The sequence below is a fragment of the Phacochoerus africanus genome, chromosome 12, assembly GCF_016906955.1.
Source record: "Phacochoerus africanus isolate WHEZ1 chromosome 12, ROS_Pafr_v1, whole genome shotgun sequence".
NCBI lineage: Eukaryota > Metazoa > Chordata > Mammalia > Artiodactyla > Suidae > Phacochoerus > Phacochoerus africanus.
The window spans coordinates 74404566-74425705 of NC_062555.1; the positions used below are offsets into that span (position 1 = coordinate 74404566).

Sequence of the window (21140 nt, forward strand, 5' to 3'; positions counted from 1 at the left end):
TGCTGGATTCAGATAACAGGAACTGCATCCCTTTAAGGACATTTGATATCTAGCTCTTTCCTGATCTTCCCCTTGCCAGTCCTGGGGGTTTTGCCTTAGTACCCTGGAGGCTGCTGGAGAGAAACAGGTTCTCAAGCTGCTTCCTACCCTGCTGGGGTAGCTGAGCATTCAGTCCCTACCCTCCTTGTCTCCTGTGAAAGAGGGCACCATGTCAGATAGACTCACTGTATGCAGTGATTCCTTGGTGATGGGGGTGGGGGGGATTCAGTCCTGGGAAAGTTCTTCTTACTGTCTCCACTGCATCCAAGCTTTTCCCCTCTCCAATGACATGCTGGAATCTCCCCTAGAAAAGGCTGGATTTCTGCAATTTCTCTATCTTCTGTGAATATCTATCTGCCCAGGTCAACACCCTCCAGATTTTTCCCAACTGCAGCCAGAAGGGTCAGGCAAGTTTATTGCCCCATGGGTTCCACAGCCCCTATCAAGGTCGAACCCTAACCCTCTTACCAGATGCAGAGGTGGGCAAGACCCCTCACACTTCCCTTGGCATATGGTGCTGGATCCCACCAGAGGTACTTTTGTTCATGGATGGGTATCTAATTCTTTGCTGAAAAATGACGAGAGGGAACATCCTACACCACCATAATGCCGATACACTTGTGTGTTGTTCCTCTCCTTGTCTTAATTTCCCTTGGTATTTCTTCTATTCACTGACACAGTACTCATGAGCAGACTTCCCTAAACTGCACTTCTTTATCTGTCGTTTTGTACCACCCCATCTTGTCTTCTGCAGCAGGCCCCGTGCCGGTTGCCTCTAGCTATTATCTCGTCATGTCGTTCTCATTCCCACTTCTGGTCTAATGGTTTCCTTACCATGTCAAATCTCTGTCATTACTTGAAAAAAAATTACTCTCCTATAACATTTAACCCTGCAGACTTATCTCGCCAAAACTTGTTTTTCGTTTATAACTTGCCCCCTTCCCCCCACCCCGATTTAAAAAGTTATGTTTACGGTAAAAACATGAAGGAGGAAAAGGAATCATCCAGAGTCAATATTGGAATGTCTTTCTTCAGCTAACTCATGCTCACCTGTCAAGCTTCAACTTACCTATAGGTTTTTTAAGTCGTCCCTAATTCTTTCCCCTCCTTTCGTATGCTTTCTGTGTAGCCTGTAGGCATGTATTTTATCCTCATTGCACCCAAATCTGGGTAATAATGAAATGCGCACTTATTTGATCGACACCTTGCTAGAATGTAAGCTGGAGACAGAAAATGTCTGCTCTGCTCATTATCATACCTCAGCATCTGACGCAAATGCTGTGGCAGCTCAGTCATTAAAGGAACGAATGTTTATTCTGTCTTCCGAATTTCCTTGGTTTACACCTTCAGTTACACTGGGTCCTGTTCTGGAGGTAGGGCCATCTTTGTGGGGCTGTGTCAGAGATGTCAGGAAAACGACACCTCGGCTTTGAGCAGCTCTAGCTCTCGGACTTTTTCCAGCAGGAGGTTAAGGCGTTGGAGTAGACAGAGGTTTTCAAACTGGCCTGTAGACCCCTTTCCAGGGCTGCCTAACTGAAACGTCACTTTAGAGGTTGTTGACTTAAAGATTTTTAAGCTCTCAAATTTCGGACTCTGAGACAGACTAAGAGCCTGTCCTCACAGAGAGGTCAAATTCTGCTGAAAACTGATTTTTTCTTTTTTTCTCGTCAGCCCCTAGGTATGAAGGTGGCCCTCTACTGCACATCTGCTGAGTGGATACTGACTGCAGGTAAGGTGCAGATGCGGGCATGAGACAAAGCCCTTGTTTTTAGGCTGCTCTGTCCAATGTGGGCAGCCAGCAGCCTCCAGCCAATGAAAGGCAGTTGGTCCAAACGGGTGTGCTGAAAGGATGAGGCCCACGCTGGATTTTGAAGACTTAGAACAAGAATGTAAACTGTCTCACTGTTACATCAATCAAATATGGAAACATTTTGGATGCTAGGCTAAGGTGGCTGTATTACTAACTTAATCTGTTCCTTTTTAATATGGTTTAATATAATTTATAGTTCTTAGATACTATTTAATGTTTTTATTTAACTAGTCTTAACTTGATTTTTACTTATATATGGTTACTATTTAATACGGTCATTGGATAATATTTAATGGCTTAATACTTAATATGGTTACCAGAAAGCTTTAAATTACCTACGTACCTCACATTGCGTATTTTCATTTGACAGCAGTGTTTGTAATTTAATGTGATAGTACTTAAACTTTTGTGAACTTACCTATCCTTTACTCTCAGTTGTAATCCCTGTCCAGCAGAATCACTTGCAGGCTTCCAAGAAATGGCAAAATCACCAGCTCTACCCACCCAACACCTCCTAAGGCAGAGCCTGCGTTTTAAGCAAATCCCCAGGCGATCTCTGTGCACGTGAAGGTTTGAGAGGCTCCGATCTTGATCGCAGGAACAGGAGTCTTACTACCCTGTCCTATTTTTGCTTCTCTAATGCTGCCGGGTCAGGGATTAACCTGAGGGACCTGGATCCCTCGTAAGAGTGGGAGGTCTATTGATGGACCCTAGGAATCTGTAAACTACTGAAACTGTATGCGTGCGTATTTTTCATGAAAGTGTCTGTTTTTATTTTCATCAGTAAAGCAGTGGTTATGGAAGGATGGCCCCATCAGCAACACTGGGGAACTTGTAAGCAATGAACACGCTGGGGGTGGGACCCAGCCATGTTTTAACAAGCTCTCTCGTGAGCCTGATGAGCTGGAGGCGAAGGTGAGGAGGGTCAAGTCACTTGCTGCCTCATGGCCTGGCCAGGAGGGTGACGCTGGCCTGGATGGAGACTGGCATCATGTGAGTTGGCTGGAGAGGTGGAAGGACACAGGGGGAGATGAGGGATTCGATTCTACATGTACTGAAATGGAGGATATTGACGGGTTTTTCAAATGTTCATGGAAAATCATTCAATCATCTGTATGTTTGGCCTAGCATAAGGGTTAAGGAAGGGCTTTGTAGTCAAACAAACCTGAATTTTTTGAGACCTGGTAAAAGTAAATTCAACTTAAATAAATGTTTATTTTTCACACACTGATTGATTTTATATAAATAGTCACCAGTGAATGGAGAGCCCACAGTATATGATCACCATGTGATACAACTGTGTTTGTTTTGGTCTGGAGAATGGACTCAATCAATGTATTAAAGCCAGCTTTTTTTAAATACATTTATTAACCAATGTTAACACATTAAATGAATCTATATATTGCTAGTCAGAGCAGCTTACAAAATGCCAGAATGCATCATAGAACTGGACAGCCACAATGAATAATTACAATGTGCAGAGTGGCTAAGCTCAACACCTTGATATAGTTTTATGATTTGCAGAAAAATTTAATAATAGTTCCTAAAACAATCAATTGTAATTTTACCTAAAACTTTTACAAAACCAGGCCACAATCTTTTTTTAATTTGTTTTTTTTTTTTTTTTTTTTTTTTTAACACACAGTTTTCACACTGTAGTAACTTGGAAATGTGCAACCGTGTCAACGGAGACAAAAAAGCCAAAGTAACACGAATCTTACTTTCATGCAGCTATTGGTAAATAGTACACACTCTGGAATGATTTTACACCAAAAATAGTTCCACAATAACTTGTTCTCATAGGGGTGGATCGAAGTTTTAAAACTTGAAAAACAATCAGAGAAAGTAAGTGTTCCTGGTTACAACGTCTTGATCCGACCACAGCACTGTAGCAACACCGACTAATTGCATGGCAGCAAGGAGGGACGAGAATGCCAGCTCCCTGCACAGTTCAGGTATGGTGTTTGAAAGGGGGCTACCAGGCAGGTCCTACAAGCCTTTGGGCACCACTGGGCAGCAGCTTGTCGATTAACTCGTGTCACCACCACCTGCAACAGCCTCAGAACTGGAGGACGATTTCACAGAAGACTTAGTTACATTTTCATCTTTAGAGTGACCCTGACAAACCTGGAGAAAACTTTTTAAAAGGTTTTTCCCCTGATTCTTTCACTTCCATTGTGTGTAATTGCTTTAATAAATATCAAAGGTCTAAATAAATATTTACAAATTATTTCTCTAACCTTAAAAAATAACTAAATGATAAATGGGAATTTGACTTGGTCTAAGATCAGTATTTGAAAAAACATAAATTGTGAGTTTTTTTTTTTTTAAAAAAAGTAATTTAAGTTTTCCTGGCTGTATTTTATATATCTATGTATAAAAAAAATCATTATTCAACTATCGATCCATTCCTATTGGTAATGCTTCTTAATCCAGACATTCCGCAAAATACAGACTTTTTACAAATCACGGCATTTTTAATACAAGAAAATTAACATGCATTATTCTTCATTCTGTGTACAGTGATGGAGTTCATTAGTAGGCAATGATCCATTACTACAAACATAACGGCTTCTGTGAAACTTAAGTGCTTTCTTTCCTTTCAGTATTAACTTACAATATAAGAGGTGACACCAGATAACAGGCCATCAGATGATATCTGGGGAGGGGAGGGACGCCTTAAAGAAATTTGTAGGCCTCATCTATAATTTCATGTATGGATAAAGGTAGTTTTTGGCTTTTTTATTTTATTTTTGTTGTTTATTTTGTTACAAGCACTCATGTTAGGACAAAGATGAAATGTGCAAACTTTAAAATTTAAATATTCATTTTCTCTAAGATCCAGCTCAGTAAAAGATTACCCCAGTTCCCTGCAATTTTAAACTACAAGATCAAAGCTAATAATTTGTTATAAAAGTTATATATTGAAAAGAAATAATGAAAAACACAATTGGGAAATATTTAAGAAAAAATATGCAGGACTAGCACCTGCTGTGTCAACCCTGTTCCCTAAATTCAATCATATACCCACTGGCATAACCAATAGATAATGCCTTTAAACAGTAAATTAAGCTGAACAAAACCAGCTCAACAAGGTTAAGAGATAAACGTCACATCAAGGTAGTATGTTTCAGTTCTGAAGCAGTTCTGCAGTTCTTACATTCAGATCTATTTTAAATGTTTCTTTGTTAAACTCACTTGTATTCACCTGTTGTTTTTTTAAAGATCTGTTGTTTAAAGGTTAAAATCTCTGTAAAACCTAAAAATGTTTTAAAATTTGCTGAAAATGCAACAAACTCTCAATTAAAATTTATTTAAAATAATACCCTCCACTGATGTTACTTTTACCCCCTGAAAAACTCCAGAGGAGCATTAACAAAAGATTTAAACTACTGTGCAAAATTTCTTCACGAAAAGTGTTTAAAGGCTGGTGCAAAATGGGAAGCAAATTCTAAACAATTTTGGCTTCTTGGAAACAAAAACCGCTGTGTCTGAGAAGAATAATCGTCAGTGATTCACCAGGAGGAACTAGCCTTCATCTTTTCCGGCGACAGGTGCGCTTGTGTTCTGCGTGCCAGTGCTCCTGCTGACACTTGATTGAGCAGTAGGATGTGTTCCAGCAGCAGTGGTACATGGCCTCCTCCTCACAGTTGTAGCACTACAGATGAGAAACCATGACCAGTAGGTAAACGTGGGATGAAGTGCAAAGGAAATGGTGGTTATAACTGTAGACATCTGAAATTGCTTTTAAAGATCTTTCTGGCTCAACCTTAAACTAGCATCACCAGAAACATCATAATGTTTTCTGTACCGAGCAGGGTGGCAGGAGCCAACAGGAAGACTGAGGCTCAGCATGTAGTCCCGTGGCTGCAAACCCGAGCTTACCTGGCACCACATCGACCTTTTCCATTTCTACCAGGTCATCCCCATCAGCACACAAAAGGTCTTGAAATTCCGGAAAGATGACAGAGCAGAAGCACCAGGAATCTACCTACCCGCCTGGACAACAGCTACGCTGAGAAATCCATCTAAAGTAACTGCTTTGGAACTCTGAAGTCTATTGAAGGCTTGAACAATATAGTTAATTTGGAGCACAGTAACACAGCTACCCTCTCCTACCCTTACCCAGGGTGGGTAAAAAGATTCTGTCCTGCTGACTGCTGCTTCTGATCACAGAAATGGGCTGCTACCATTGCTGCACCTCCCCTCACTGTTACAAGCCCCTTCTCCTCCAGCTGAAGTAACTTCCGGAGGAGTTAAAGGGCCACTGCCCTTAGAGTCTGCCTTTGGCAAAGCCGGATATTCAAAATCAACTGCATATGTGGGGAAAAGCAGAAAGTGAATGTGAACTCCCAAGGAAAGGCTCAGAGAAGACCAATGAAGACATTTAGTTTATACTCCAGGTGATCCCTGGCACAGAAATAGCCTATAACAATCAAAGAAACAAAAACAGAAAACTCTGAAAAGGGGGAGAAAATGAGTGCCAGTTACCATATTAGATTCAAATGCTGTGTTCAACAAAAAATCATAAGGCATACAAAGAAGCAAGAAAGTATGACCAGTCAAAAGAAAAAAAATCAATAGAAACTGTCCATGAAAGAGACCTACTGGCAGATATATCAGACAAAGACTTTAAAATAATTATTAAAGAAACTCAAAGAACTAAAGGAAGGTGTAGAGGAAGTCAAGAAAACAATCTGTAAACAAAATGGAAATATTTGAAGAGATCAAAAAACCAAAAAGAAAACTTGGAGCTGAAAAGTCCATTAACTAAAGTGAAAAATTAACTGGAAGGATGCAAAGGCAGATTTGAGCAGACTGAAGACAGGACAATGGAATTACCAAGTCAGGGGGAAAGACTGAGGAAACAAACAGAGCCTAGAAAGACCTGTGGGACACCATCCAATGACTAAGATGAGCACCATGGGAAGTCCAGAAGGAGGAGAGAGAGAAAGAGCAGAGCAGAGAGAATATTTGGGAAGTTTTCAGCCATTAGTCCTGAAATGTGATGAAAGATATGAATACAAATATTCAAGAAGCTCAATGAACTCCTAGTCAGATAAACTCAAAGAGAGCCATACTAAGATGTGTTATAATCAAACTTTTGAGAATCATGAAAGCAAGGAAGAGGGGAACTGTCATATACAAAATGTCATCAATATATCACCAGCAGATTTCCCATCAGAAACTCTGGAGGCCAGAAGACCTGATTTTGTCAAAGTGCTAAAAAAATAAAGGGGAAAACAAACAAACCTCTTAATGGAGAAGCCTATATTCAGCAAAATAATCCTTCAAAGGGGGAGGACATTTTTAAAATCCCAGAAAAACTAAAGCTGACGTAGTTCAAAACCACTAGACCTGCCTGCAAGAAATGCTCAGGGAATCCTGCAGGTGGAATGGAAGGACCGAGACAGTAACCTGAAGCCCTTAATAAAAGTAAATGCATGAGCACTCATCAAAAGCCAGAATTACGGCAAAAGTGGCTGGCAACCGTACTTTTGTTTTCTACATGATTTAAGAAGAAAGTTATTAGTATAAAAGCTATACTGTAAATTAGTTTGTAACCCCAAAGCTTTCTTCTATATAAATTAGGAGACTGGTGCAATTAAAAGAATGTTTATGTTTCTGGGAACACAATGTGTCACAATATAATTTTGTGACATCAGCAGTCAAAAGGGGTGGGGACAGGAGCAGAGATTTTGTTACTAAACTGCTAAAGAATATAAATAAAAGAAAAAGAAAAGAACTTAAACTTACACTATAAAAATCAACTAAACACAAAAGACAAGAATGCAGGAAATGAGGGACAAACAAGTTGTGAGGCATACAGAAATCAAATACCACAATGATAGTTAAGTCCATCCCTATCAGTAATTAAATGTACATACTTCAAACTCTCCAATCAAAAGACACGCATTAGCAGAATGGATAAAACACATAATCCAAGTATATGCTCTCTGCAAGAGACTCACTTAAGATGTAAAGACACAAATCGATTGAAAGTGAAAGACAGGGAAAAGATATTTCATGTAAATTGAAACCAAAGAAGAGCAAGCTAGCTATACTAATTTCAGACAAAACAGACTTTAAAGGTTAGACTTTAAAAAAAAAAAAAAAAAAGGTTACTGCACCAAGAAGATATAACAATTATAAACACTTACACACTTGATGGCAGACCATTAAGACGCAGGAAGCAGAAACAGACAGTTCTACACTAAAGACATCAAAATCCCACTCCCAATAATGGATAGAACAGCCTGACAGAAAATAGGTAAGGAAACAGATCTAGCTGGTTTATCGTGTTAGGTCCTCTAACAGACATACACAGAACAGTCTACGCAACAACAAAAGTACATGGGACATTTTCTAGACAGACTATCTTTGAGCATATAAATTATGTCTCAGTATTTTTGAAAAGGTAGATATATGAATGAAAGCCTTGCTGGGTAGAGTAAACTTGGTTGGAGGTTTTTTTCCTTTTATCACTTTGAGTCTACTGTGCCACTCCCTTCTGACCTGCAGAGTTTCTGCTGAAAAATTTGCCATTAACCTTATCAGGGCTCCACTGTATGTTGTTTCTTTTCCCTAGCTGCTTTCAGTATTTTCTCTTTTTAATTTTGGTCAGTTTGATTAACATGTGTCTTGGGGTGTTCCTCCTTGGGTTTATTTTCTATGGTACTTGTGCTTCCTGGATTTGAGTGAGTGGTTCCCTTCCCATTTAGGGAAATTTTCAGCTATCACCTCTTCAAAAATTTTCTTCTCTCTCCTTCTCTCTCTCTTTTCCTTCTGGCACCCCTATAATACGGATATTGGTGCGTTTAACATTGTCCCAGAGTTCTCTTAGACTTTGTTCATTTCTTTTCAATCTTTTTTCTCTTCTGTTCCACATCAGTGATTTCCACTAGTCTGTCCTCCACCTCGCTTATTGGCTCTTCTGCCTCCTGTATTCTGCTGTTGGTTGCTTCTAATGAATTTTTTATTTCAGTATTGTATTTTGCATCTCTGCTTGCTTAATCCTTAAATCTTGTATTTCTTTGCTCAGTGTTTCTTGCAATTTATCAATCTTTGCCTCCAGTTTATTTCCAATGTCTTGTATCATCTCCACTATCATCAGTCTAAGGTCTTTTTCCTGGAGGCTGATAACCTCCAGATCACGTAGGTGTTTTTCTGGGTTTTTTTCCTGCTCCCTTATCTGAGTTATAGTTCTCTGCCTTTTCATTTTGTATAAGTTTTTGGTGTTCAATATCCATAAATCAATCAGTGTGATACACCACATTAACGAAGTGAAGAATAAAAACCATATGATCCTCTCCATAGATGTGGAAAAAGCCTTTGACAAAATCCAACACCATTTCTGATAAAAACCTTTCAGAAAGTGGGCATAGAGGGAAACTATCTCAACATAATAAAGGCCGTATATGACAAACCCAGAGCTAACATCATTCTCAGTGGTGAAAAGCTGAAAGAATTCCTGCTGAGATCAGGAACAAGACAAGGATGTCTGCTCTCGCCACTACTATTCAACAGCAGTCAGAGAAGTAAAAGAGATCAAAGGAATCCAAATTGGAAAGGAAGAAGTAAAACCATCACTATTTGCAGATGACATGATACAATACCTAGAAAATCCTAAAGACACTACCAGAAAACTCATCAAGGAGTTTGGTAAAGCCATAGGATACAAAATTAAAACACAGAAATAATTTCTATATACCAACAACAAAAGATCAGAAAGAGAATTTACTGAAACAATCCCATTTACCACCACATCAAAAAGAATAAAATACCTAGGAATAAACCTACCTAGAGAGACAAAAGACCTGTACTCTGAAAACTATAAGACACTGATGAAAGAAATCAAAGATGACACAAACAGATGGAAAGACATACCATACTCTTGGATTGGAAGAATCAATATTATCAAAATAATTATACTACCCAAGGGAATCTACAGATTCAATGCAATCCCTATCAAATTACCAAGGACATTTTTCACAGAACTCGAACAAAATATCTTAAAGTTTTTTTGGAAGCACAAAAGACCCCAAATAGCCAAAGCAACCTTGAGAAAGAAAACTGGAGCTGGAGGAATCAGGCTCCCTGACTTCAGTCTATACTACAAAGCTACAGTCACCATAACCATACGGTCCTTTCACAAAAACATATAGATCAGTGGAACAGGATAGAAAAAGCCCAGAATTAAACCCACGCACCTACGGTCAACTAATCTATGACAAAAGAGGCAAGACTATATAGTGGAGAAAAGACAGTCCCTTTGATAAGCGGTGCTGGGAAAACTGGACAGCTCCATGTAAAAGAATGAAATTAGAACACACTCTAACACCATGTACAAAAATAAACTCAAAATGGATTGAAGACCTAAATATCAGACTGGATACTATAAAACTCTTAGAGGAAAACTTATAGGCCAAACACTCTCCGACATAAACCACAGCAATATCTTCTCAGATCCACCTCCTAGAGTCATGACAATAAAAACAAAAACAAATGGGACTTAATTAAACTTAAAAGTTTCTGCACAGCAAAGGAAACCCTAAACAAAACGAAAAGTTAACCCACAGAATAGGAGAAAATCTTTGCAAACGAATTGATTGACAAGGGATACATCTCCAAAATTTATAAACACCTTCTGCAGCTCAATACCAAAAAAAAACAAACAAAAAACAAAAAAACAAAAACAAACAACCCCATCAAGAAATGGGCAGAAGACATATAGATGGCCAAAAAACACATGAAGAGATGTTCAGCATCACTAATTATTAGGGAAATACAAATCAAAACCACTCTGAGGTACCACCTTACACCAGCCAGAATGGCCATCATCAAAAAGTATATAAACAATAAATGCTGGAAAGGGTGTGGAGAATAGGGAATCCTATTACACTGTTGGTGGGAATGTAAATTGGTGCAACCACTGTGGAAAATAGTACAGAGAGTCCTCAGAAAACTAAAAATAGAACTACCATTTGATCCAGCAATCCCACTCCTGGGCATCTATCCAGAGAAAACCATGACTCGAAAAGATACATGTACTCCAATGTTCACTGCAGCACTATATACTATAGCCAAGACATGGAAACAACCTAAATGCCATCGACAGAGGAGTGGATCAAGAAGATGTGGTCCATATACACAGTGGAATATTATTCAGCCATTAAAATGAAAGAAATAACAGAATTTGCAGCAACATGGATGGACCTAGCAATTATCATGCCTAAGTGAAGTTAGTCAGACAGTGAGACACCAACTTCATATGCTATCAATTACACGTGGAATCTAAAAAAAGGACACAATGAACTTCTTTGCAGAACAGATACTGACTTACAGACTTTGAAAAACTTATGGTTTCCAAAGGAGACAGTATTGGGGGTGGGGGATGCCCTGGGGGTTTGGGATGGAAATGCTACAAAATTGGGTTGCGATGATCATTGTGCAGCAATAAATGTAATAAAATTCATTGAATGATAAAAAAGGCAGATATTATTTTAAGTGACAATAGGATAGAATAAAAACAAAAGCAAAACTGGAAAATTCACAAATATGTAGAAATAAAGAAATACAATTTTAAACATTCAGTGGATCAAAGAAGAAATTACTTAGAGATCAACAGAAACAAAAGAGCATACTAAAACTTAGAGGATGCAGTGAGGCAGTGCTCAGAGGTAAATTTATAGCTACAAACAGCTACTGTAAGAAAAGAAAGACCTCAAATCACTAAGCACCAAGTCCATCTTTTTTTTTTCCTTTTCTTTTTTTAGGGCTGCACCCACAGCACATGGAAAGTTCCCAGGCTAGGGGTCAAATCAGACCTATATATAGCTGCAGGGCTACACCTCAGCCACAGCCACATCAGATCTGAGCCTCATCTGCAGCCTACACCACAGCCCATGGCAACGCTGGATCCTTAACCTGCTAGCTAGTCCAGGGATCAAACCTGCAATCTCTCATAGTTCCGAGTCAGATTCATTTCTGCTGAGCCACTACGGGAATTCCTGCAAAAAGTCCACCTTAAGGAGTTAGTACAAAAAAAAAAGAAAAAAAAAGAAAGAAAGAAAAAGGCAAACTAAAGCCAAAGCTAGCAGAAGGAAGGGAAAAAATAACGATTAGAGCAGAGATAAACAAAACAGAACAGGAAAACAATGAGGAAAAATCAATGAAACCAAAACTTGGTTCTTAGAAAAGATCAACAAAATTGACAAACTTTTAGCCAGATGGACTATGAAAAAAAGAGAAAGAACTTAAATTACTAAATATGCAGTGAAGTGGGGACCTTACTATTGATTCTACAAAAATAAAAAAGGGTTGTAACAATGCACTATTAAAAATTATACATAACACACGGGATAACCTAGATGAAATGGACAAATTCCTAGAAACCCAAAACCTGCCAAAGTCTTCAAGACTAAATCATGAAGAAACAAAATTTGAATAGACCTATTACTAATGAGATTGAAATATTAATCAAAAATCTCCTAGTGAAAAACACCCTGGACCTGATGAATTCTCTAGTGAATTCTATCAAACATTTAAAGAACTAATGTCAACCCCTCTCATATGTTTCCCTGAAATGCTAGAGGGAACCGTTCCTAACCCATTCTATGCTCCAGCATAATCCTGATACCAAGCCAGACAAAGATACTACAAGAAAATAAAAGTATAGATTAATGTGCCTTGTGGCCAATGGGATAAAATCCACAACAAAATAAAAAGATTATATAGCAAGACCATGTGGGATATAGTCTTGTGATGCAAGGATAATTCATTCAACATAATAAGAATCCATCAAGGTACTATACGCCATGTCAACATCATGAAGGAAACAAAAATGATCACCCAAGTCAATGCAGAAAAAGCAACGGACAAAGTTCCACATCCTTTCATAATAAAAATACTCAACAAACACGAGTAGAAGGAAACTACCTCCACATGATAAAAGCCACATAAGGAAAACCCACAGCAAACCCAAACCTTACTCAAAGATCAGGAACAAGGAGGGATGCCCACTTGCACCATTTCTATTCAGTGTCGTCCTGGGAGTCCTAGACAGAGCAATTGGGCAAACAAGAAATAAAAGGAATGCTGATGCTAAAGGAGTGGTAAGTGGTAGAATACAAAGTCTACGTACTAAGATCTGTTCCTTTTTTCGTGTATGGAAACGCAACTATCTCAAAAGCAAATTATGAAAACAATTCTATTTAAAGAACAAAATACTTATGATTTAATTTAAGCAAGAAAGGGAAAGACTTGTACCCTGAGAATTGAAAGAAATTAACAATAACATAAATAAACAGAAACACATGCCATGTTCATGGGTTGCGAGACTTAACACTACTAAAATGTCAACACCACTGAAAGCGGTCTACGTGGTCAGTGCAATCCTATCAACATTCCAATGGTGTTTTTGGTATGAAGAGAAAAACCCATCCAAATCTTCATGTGGAATCTCAAGGGACCCCAAGTTGCCAAAACAACCTTGAAAAACAGAAATGCATCTGGAGGGATTACATATCCTGATTTCAATACTTAGCACAAAGCTGTATTAATCTAACCTGTGAGGTTCTGGCGTAAAGACAGGCCAGTGGAACAGAACAGAGGACACAGAGATAAACATCTATGGTGAAATGATTTTTGATGAGGGTGCCAAGACCACGTAATGGGGGGTGGACAGTCTTTTTAACAAAAGGTGCTAGAAAATCTGGATGTTTACATACAGAAGAATGAAGCTGGATCCTTACCTAACACCATCTACAAAATTAACTCAAAATGAATCAAGGACATAACTGCAACATCTGAGACAATAAAACTCTTAGAAGAAAACCAAAGAACAAAAACTTCATGACACTGGATTTGGCAATTAATTTTTGATATGACACCAAAGGCACAGTCTATGAAAATTATCCACAGAGTAAAAAAGCAACCCACAGAATGGGAGAAAATATTTGCAAATCATGTATCTCATAAGGGTTTAATATCTAGAATATGGAGAACTCCCAAAACTCAACTCAGAAATGGGCAAAGGACCTGGAGAGACATTTACTGAGTAACATATAGGACTGCCAATAATCCCATGAAAAGATGCTCAACATCACCAATCATTAGGGAAATGCAAATCAAAACTGCAATGAGATACCACCTCACACCCACCTGCATGGCTATTACCAAAACAAAAACCACAAGAGTTGGTGAGTCCTGGTGCACTATTAGTGGGAATGTAAAATGGTACAGCTGCTGTGGAAAGCAGTTGGTGGGTTCTCAAAAAATTTAAAATAGAACTAACACAGGATGCAACAGTACCGCTTCTGGGCAAATATCCAAAACAACTGAAAGCAGGGTCTTAAAGAGATGTATTTGTACACCCATGTTTGCAGCAGCTAAACCATGAAAGTAACCCAAGCAAAACATGGTATATACAGCCATGGAGTACTAGTACGCCTTACGGAGGAAAATGCTGCAATATACTGCAACGTGGGAGAAACCCATTATCCTAAGTGAAATCAGCCAGTTGTAAAAGGGCAAATGCTGTCTGAACCACTGAGAGAGAAAGAGAGGAGGGGAGACTGAGAGAGTGCTTCATAAGGAAAGGGTTTCAGTTTTACAAGGTGAAAGGCATTAGGGGAGCAGGTGGTGTTGATGCTCCAGAAATGAGTGTATTTAATACCAATGAGCTGTATATGCAATGATCAGGACAGTGCATTTATTTTACCACATTTTTAAACAAAGCTCTTTACCTCACGTCTCTTTCCACCTACCACTCCTGTTTCTCTGCTTCTCTTCACAAACATCTTGAAAGAATTACCTAAACTTGCTGTTTCTGATTATTCTCTTCCCTTTCTTAATCCCATTGCAGGCTTTCACCTGTGCCTTGCCGCTGACTATGTTATTATCAAGGTCACTTATGGCCCCAAACCAGTGGTTAGTTCGCAGCCTTCCTCTTATTTGGCAAAGGTGGCAAAGTTCTGACTGTCACAACTTGGGGGTAGGGAGCTGGGAGCAGAGGCCGCGACAATGCTGAGCATCCTAAATGTACAGCATATCCCTCCCCAGCCTTTCGGTCCAAACTCAATAGTATTGAGGTTGAAAAAAATCTGATCTAAAAAAGAGGAAGAATTCACTTAACTTGGACTGTCTGGACACGGGAGAAGAAAACAGTGAAAAGATAAAAACGAAGGTTCCAAGCTGAATGGCTAAGAGCGGTGGTATCATAAAGAAGCCCACACTGAGGATGACCAGGTAACAGCAAGGAAGATGGGACTGAATTCTGAATACAAACACTTGAAAATGGATTTCTTTCTTTTTTTTTTGTCTTTTGTTGTTGTTATTGTTGTTGCTATTTCTTTGGGCCGCTTCCACGGCATATGGAGGTTCCCAGGCTAGGGGTTGAATCGGAGCTGTAGCCACCGGCCTACGCCAGAGCCACAGCAACTCGGGATCCGAGCCGCGTCTGCAACCTACACCACAGCTCACGGCAACGCCGGATCGTTAACCCACTGAGCAAGGCCAGGGACCGAACCTGCAACCTCATGGTTCCCAGTCGGGTTCGTTAACCACTGCGCCACGACGGGAACTCCCTGAAAGTGGGTTTCTACAGATGCCTAAGATCTGTCGACAGAGAGACCTGGAGAGGCAGGTGTAGATGGTTGATGAGGACAGGACCTGAGGGGATCGCGGACATTCGGAACCTAAAAGTCTACCTTCCAACTGCATATTCTATGTGTTCTTATCTATCAAAGTTACTCTTTTATATCTATGATTGTATTATGTCAGCAATTGCAACTTCGGTAAAGTTACTACTTTAAATGTGTGGACGGTGTGTTTTAGTTTTTGAAATAGCTGGAATGAGTCAGATTTGTGTTTGAATCTTGCAGCTGTGCTAATTAATCATGTGAGTTCAGACCAAGTGTATTTACCTTCTTTCTGTCCTCGTCTGTACTACCTTAGGCAGCACTATCTTTTCCATTACGCGCATTCATTTTGCTTTCCTCCCTTGTCTTGTGGATACATTTAAAGGATGCATCTATGTTTCTCTTGACTGTGTGCCATCTTAACATCCATTTTTTGGGCATCTGACATGCCTACATACTCTCTTGTCCTACAATGCTGGGCTATTCTTTACACAATAATAATGTAAGATTTAATTATAATACAAGAATAATTCTACAGCTTCTGCCAATCTAACAGAAGTGAGTAGGAGCAGAAGCGGCTTAGGAGGGTGAGGCCCAGCTCTACCAGTCATGTTTGCAGTCACTCTGTTTAATCTCATGAGCCTCTCGGATTCCTCATCTTAAAATATGGGTATAAGTCAAAGCAGTATGTTCTTTGTTTTGTTTTGTTTTTTGTCTTTTTGTCTTTTGAGGGCCGCACCCGTGGCATCTGGAGGTTCCCAGGCTATGGGTCTATTTGGAGCTGTAGCCGGCAGCCTACACCACAGCCACAGCAACGCCAGACCCTTAACCCACTGAGTGAAGCCAGGGATCAAACAGCAACATCATGGTTCCTAGTTGGATTTGTTTCCGCTGCATCATGATGGGAACTCCAAAGCAGTATGGTTTGATATAAAAACAAACACATAAGATTAATGGAATAGAAAGCCCAGAAATAAACTCATGCAAATACAGTCAATTAATTTACAACAAAGAGCCAAGAGTATACAATGGGGAAAGGATGGTCTGTTCAAAGAGTGGTTTGGGGAAAACTTGGGAAGTAACATGCAAAAGAAAAGTGACTACTATCTTACGGCATACACGAAAATCAACAAAAGTGGATTAAAGGCTTGAATGTAAGACCTGAAACCATAATACTTCTGGAAGTAAACACAGGGGGTGAGTGCCAAGACACAGATCTTGGCAATGATTTGTTGTTGTTGTTGTTTTGGCTAGGCCTATAGAATGTTCCTGGGCCAGGGATCGAACCCATGCCACAGCAGTGACAACACTGGATCCTTAACCCACTGAGCCACCAGGGAGATCCTTTGTTGTTATATGACAACAAAAGCAAGGGCAATAAAAATGAAACTAAACAAGCGGGACTTCATCAAACTCATTTCTTTTCTGCATAGCAAAGAAAACCATCAACAAAATAAAAACGCACTCTATGGTTCCACTGGGAAAAATACTTGCAAACCACACATCCGTTAAGGGGTTAATATCCAAAATACATAAGAACTCATACAACTCAATAGGAAAAAACCAAGTAAGCTAATTAAAAAATAGGCAAAGGACTTGAATAGGTGATTTTCCAAAGAAGACATACAAATAGCTAACACACGGCTCAGCATCTGCGGTCATTAGAGAAATGCAAATTAAAGTCAGCAGTGTATCACCTCCCATCTGTTTGGAATGGCCAGCTTCAAAAAGACAAGTGTTGGTGGCAATGTAGAGAAAAGAGAACACTTGTCCCCTTCTGGCAGGAATGTCAACTGGTGCAGCCACTACGGAAAACACTATAGAGATTCCTCAAAAAAATTAAAAACAGAACTACCATACGACCCAGCAATTCCCTTCTGGGTATTTACCCAAACAAAAGAAATGAAAACAGGCTATTGAAAAGATAGCTGTGCTCCCACGTTCACTGGGGCATATCCACAATACACGACCTACGTGTTCATCAATGAGTGAATGGATTTAGAGATGTTGCGTGTGTGTGTGTGTGTGTGTGTGTGTGTGTGTGTGTGTGTACATTCAGCCATGAGAAGGAAGGAAATCCTGCCATTTGTGACAACATGGATGGATGGACCTTGAGGATATTATGCTAAGTGCAATAAGTCAAAAGTCAAAATATGGAATGTATACATGTATGTGTAACTGGGTCACCATGCTGTACAGTAGAAATAAAAATTGTACTGGGGAAATAACGAAAAAATTAATTACAAAAAAAAAACAAATATGACAGTATCATTTATACGTAGAATCAAATAACTGTAATAATAATACCAACTTCAGCTATTTCACAAATGGCAATATGTTATAAAAACAGTTAAATAGCTCTTTATCATAGCCCTCTTCCCATTTCCTTGATTTGTGAGTAAACTTAGGGGGACTTCCTTTCCTGAGTCTAGTGTCTACTTTTTAGCTTTCTCTCATCTCCCCATGAGGATAGAATTATAGACGTTGTGTTAGGTCTTTCTGCACATTATTATCTGCAACACACCTTCATTCCACCTAGTGATACTTATATTCCATTATTCATCTGTCTTTCCTAAGTTATCTTCATATATTCTTCTAAATTACATCTAAGTTTCTCTTTTCCTTTTCGTAAAATCTTTATAGAAAATTTTATAATGTTTATTTCCCTCATGAAACATTTATACATATTTAAAGACCTTTTCAGAATGTAATTTGGATCAAATAAAGAATCACAAAGCTCATATGGTAACTCATTAGAATTAAAACCAAGTTATGAGCTTTGGGGAACAAAATGCCCCCTGCCAATGAACTGACATCGGTGGAGAATCTTCACGCTCAGAAGCTGCCAATCCAGGTGGAAGACGAGAGTCACAAACAGGACATAATAAAAAAATGAACTATTTGTCAGTTTCTAAGTGAAGTTGGAGCCCTGTGAGGTGTTACTACTATAAAGTAAAAGTAATCAGTTTCCTTAACAGAATCTAATGTTTAAATGTTAAGTACAGTAAAATCTGAAAATCTTTAGTTTGCTATTATGATACTTGTATCTGTAACTTTACAAAGTAGAAATTACCTATCAGGAGTTACTAGCAAAAGTCAGGGCTGGCCAACTTGGCAAAATAAAATATTTGCACAGATGGAAAAGTCATATAAAATAGCTGTAATAAATGTTATGTCCCAAAGGATCACAATTAAACTAAAGCTGACAATGCCGCCTGAGATCTTCTGCCAAGAATAATTTTTGCATATGCCATATATATCTTCCTAAGTTAATTTTCATCGTACCTATGGTACTTTTTCAGAAACGAGAGTCTAAGAAAATGGTGGTATTTACCCACTGCTTCTTCTTGGTCTGAGAAATTAGCTGTTTGTGCTGTGTTGCTAACTTCTTGATTTCTTCTACAAACTCTTCTTTACATTTCTCCTTCACTTGCTTACACTTTCTGTCCATCTCACCCTGCATATTGGCTACAGCTTTATTTACAGCTTGTCTTTTTTCTTCTTCCATTTCAGAACGCAGCTGAAATGAGAAAAAGTTAATCCAGAATGTCAGCTCATAAATTACAGAGACCATGAAGCCAAACTTTAATCCATTGTTTCTACTTAAGTGGTGTACCTCTTCCCTCTGTTTCATTAAGGGCTATAAAATATTTAGGTGAATTATAAAAAGATACTTTGTTATATCCCGGGTTGGTGCCTTAAGGGACAGAGCTGCACCACGACAGGAAAGCTCTTCACCCCTCTCCCCGGCGTCAAAGGCACACTGCCCGAGGGCCGCAGTACCTTTTCTAGAGCTTCTCGTACAACCCTTTCCGTTTCTCGCTTGTGGTCAGACTTCATCCGGTCTTTAAAGTCATTGAAGATTTTGGTGTACTTGTCGTGGCACAGGCTCTGACACACTCCGTCACTGGTGGTCTGGGTGCTTCGGTGCAGCATTCTTGGAGAAGAGGCACTTAACTTCTTGGTCTGAGTTGATACGGAAACTTTTTCGATTGGCTGAGGCATCGTGGGGATTTCCTGGCTGGAACTTACTGCTTCAGTTTCAGGCTCTGGTTCCTAGAGGAAGAGAAAAGTGCTATAGAAGTCACCAGTTCAGGAGTAAGTCTCATCAAGAGAAAAATGGGATGATACAGATAAATATCCAAAAATAAACTGCTGTTTAAAAACCATGTAAGAAAATGGAAAATTGTTTTGTGTATTTTACCACAATTAAAAATAAACAAACACATGCAATTAGTGGGTACAGTAATTCTAAACAAGAATTTTCTTTACAAGTCCATTACATATTAATACCGTGGTTTTTCCTTGTAAAATAGACTAAACAAAGAGTTTTATCATATGAAATTATCAATTTGCAGTCATTTTAAAGAAGTTTTATTGCAGTATGGTTGATTTACAAAGTTGTGGTAATTCCTGCTGCACAACAAAGTGATTCATTATACACATGCACACACATGGACCCTCTTTCAGATGCTTTTCCCACATAGCTTATCACAGGACACTGCACAGCGTTCTCTGTGCTCTACCTCAGGACCGGCCAATCCTCCACACACCTCTTCTCTGAACTAGATTCATTAACAATTATCCTAAACCACTTCTCACTGAAGATGTGTCTGGATTATACACATATAATAAACACCTAGTTTTAAAATAGGCACAGATTATATACTTATAAAAGGCTGGGCTTAGGCATAGCTTCCTCCAGTTTTTACATGTGGGCCTAATTGATTCTGGATAAATGCTATTAATAGTGGTATGAGAAAACATCAGAGTTCCAAGAAATGCAAAGAGCCTCTCACTTCGCCAGATGGGGTCAGTGCCACTTAACGGACAGAGAGACTCTACTGACAGGACAGAGGGAGGCTGGTCCAACTCGGCTGTTACTGTTTGATGCGTGCCTTGATCACAACTATGAAAATATTCCGTTTCAACTGCCCCGTGGACACTATAAGGCGGGCAACTTACTTCTTTTTTGGGCTCCACACTTTGATTGCGTCGGCCTTTCTTTGCTCTCGGTTCTTGAGTGACCTTTAGCTGTGGGCACCATAAAAGTAACAGCATGTTACTCCAGACACCACGGAACACTTCCCTGCTGAGAGTACTAGTCATGGACCCACGGGCAGGTACGCACTGGTTCACTACCACGACAGCTCTTTCTAGACCACGTGGTTGGCAGCCCCTGGATGATTCTCCTGGCCAAGAGCCTGCAAGCACGAATGTGCTGCGGTGCCGGTCGGGGTGGTGGCGGCCACGTGTTTACTGCAGAGCGCTTTACAAATGTCACATGCAAGGAAGACCCCGCTCACCCCAGCGAGGCGAGCGAGGTGCACACTGACAGTGCTAGCCGGCACTTCTCACTGGAACCCTCACCTGCTCATTACTGGTGGAGGAGATACTGGATTCTGCCTCCTCCTCCCCTCGGTCCTCATTCTTAGACTTCCAAAACCTCCCTTCACGGAGGAAACGCTGATGCAGTTCCAGCTCATCACAAGCCTTTTTCCAACCCATACTGCGCTTAACATGCAGCCGGTGAACGTTGACTGTGATGTCCTGTATGTTTTCAGAAGGAATCCAGGCCCTGCGAACAACAGTGAAAGGGGTGGTAGAAACTTCCAAAAGACAGAAACTCGGCCGTTGTAAAGCACCATGTC

The 21140-nt window shown here is 39.6% G+C and overlaps 1 protein-coding gene across 15 annotated transcripts in view; it reads right to left on the minus strand.

Annotated features, from left to right (window-relative positions):
• Positions 1 to 4599: 4599 nt before the first annotated feature.
• ZMYND11 (zinc finger MYND-type containing 11) overlaps positions 4600 to 21140 on the minus strand; it is a 127869-nt gene continuing 111328 nt past the window's right edge. For all 15 annotated transcript variants that reach the window (XM_047755555.1, XM_047755550.1, XM_047755558.1 and 12 more), the window contains 5 exons: positions 20860 to 21067; positions 20455 to 20523; positions 19273 to 19545; positions 18824 to 19009; positions 4600 to 5507 (listed from right to left, as the gene is read on the minus strand). In XM_047755555.1, coding sequence (XP_047611511.1) covers positions 5385 to 5507; positions 18824 to 19009; positions 19273 to 19545; positions 20455 to 20523; positions 20860 to 21067 — 859 coding nt within the window. In that variant the 3' untranslated portion in view covers positions 4600 to 5384. The remainder of the gene's footprint in view (positions 5508 to 18823; positions 19010 to 19272; positions 19546 to 20454; positions 20524 to 20859; positions 21068 to 21140) is intronic.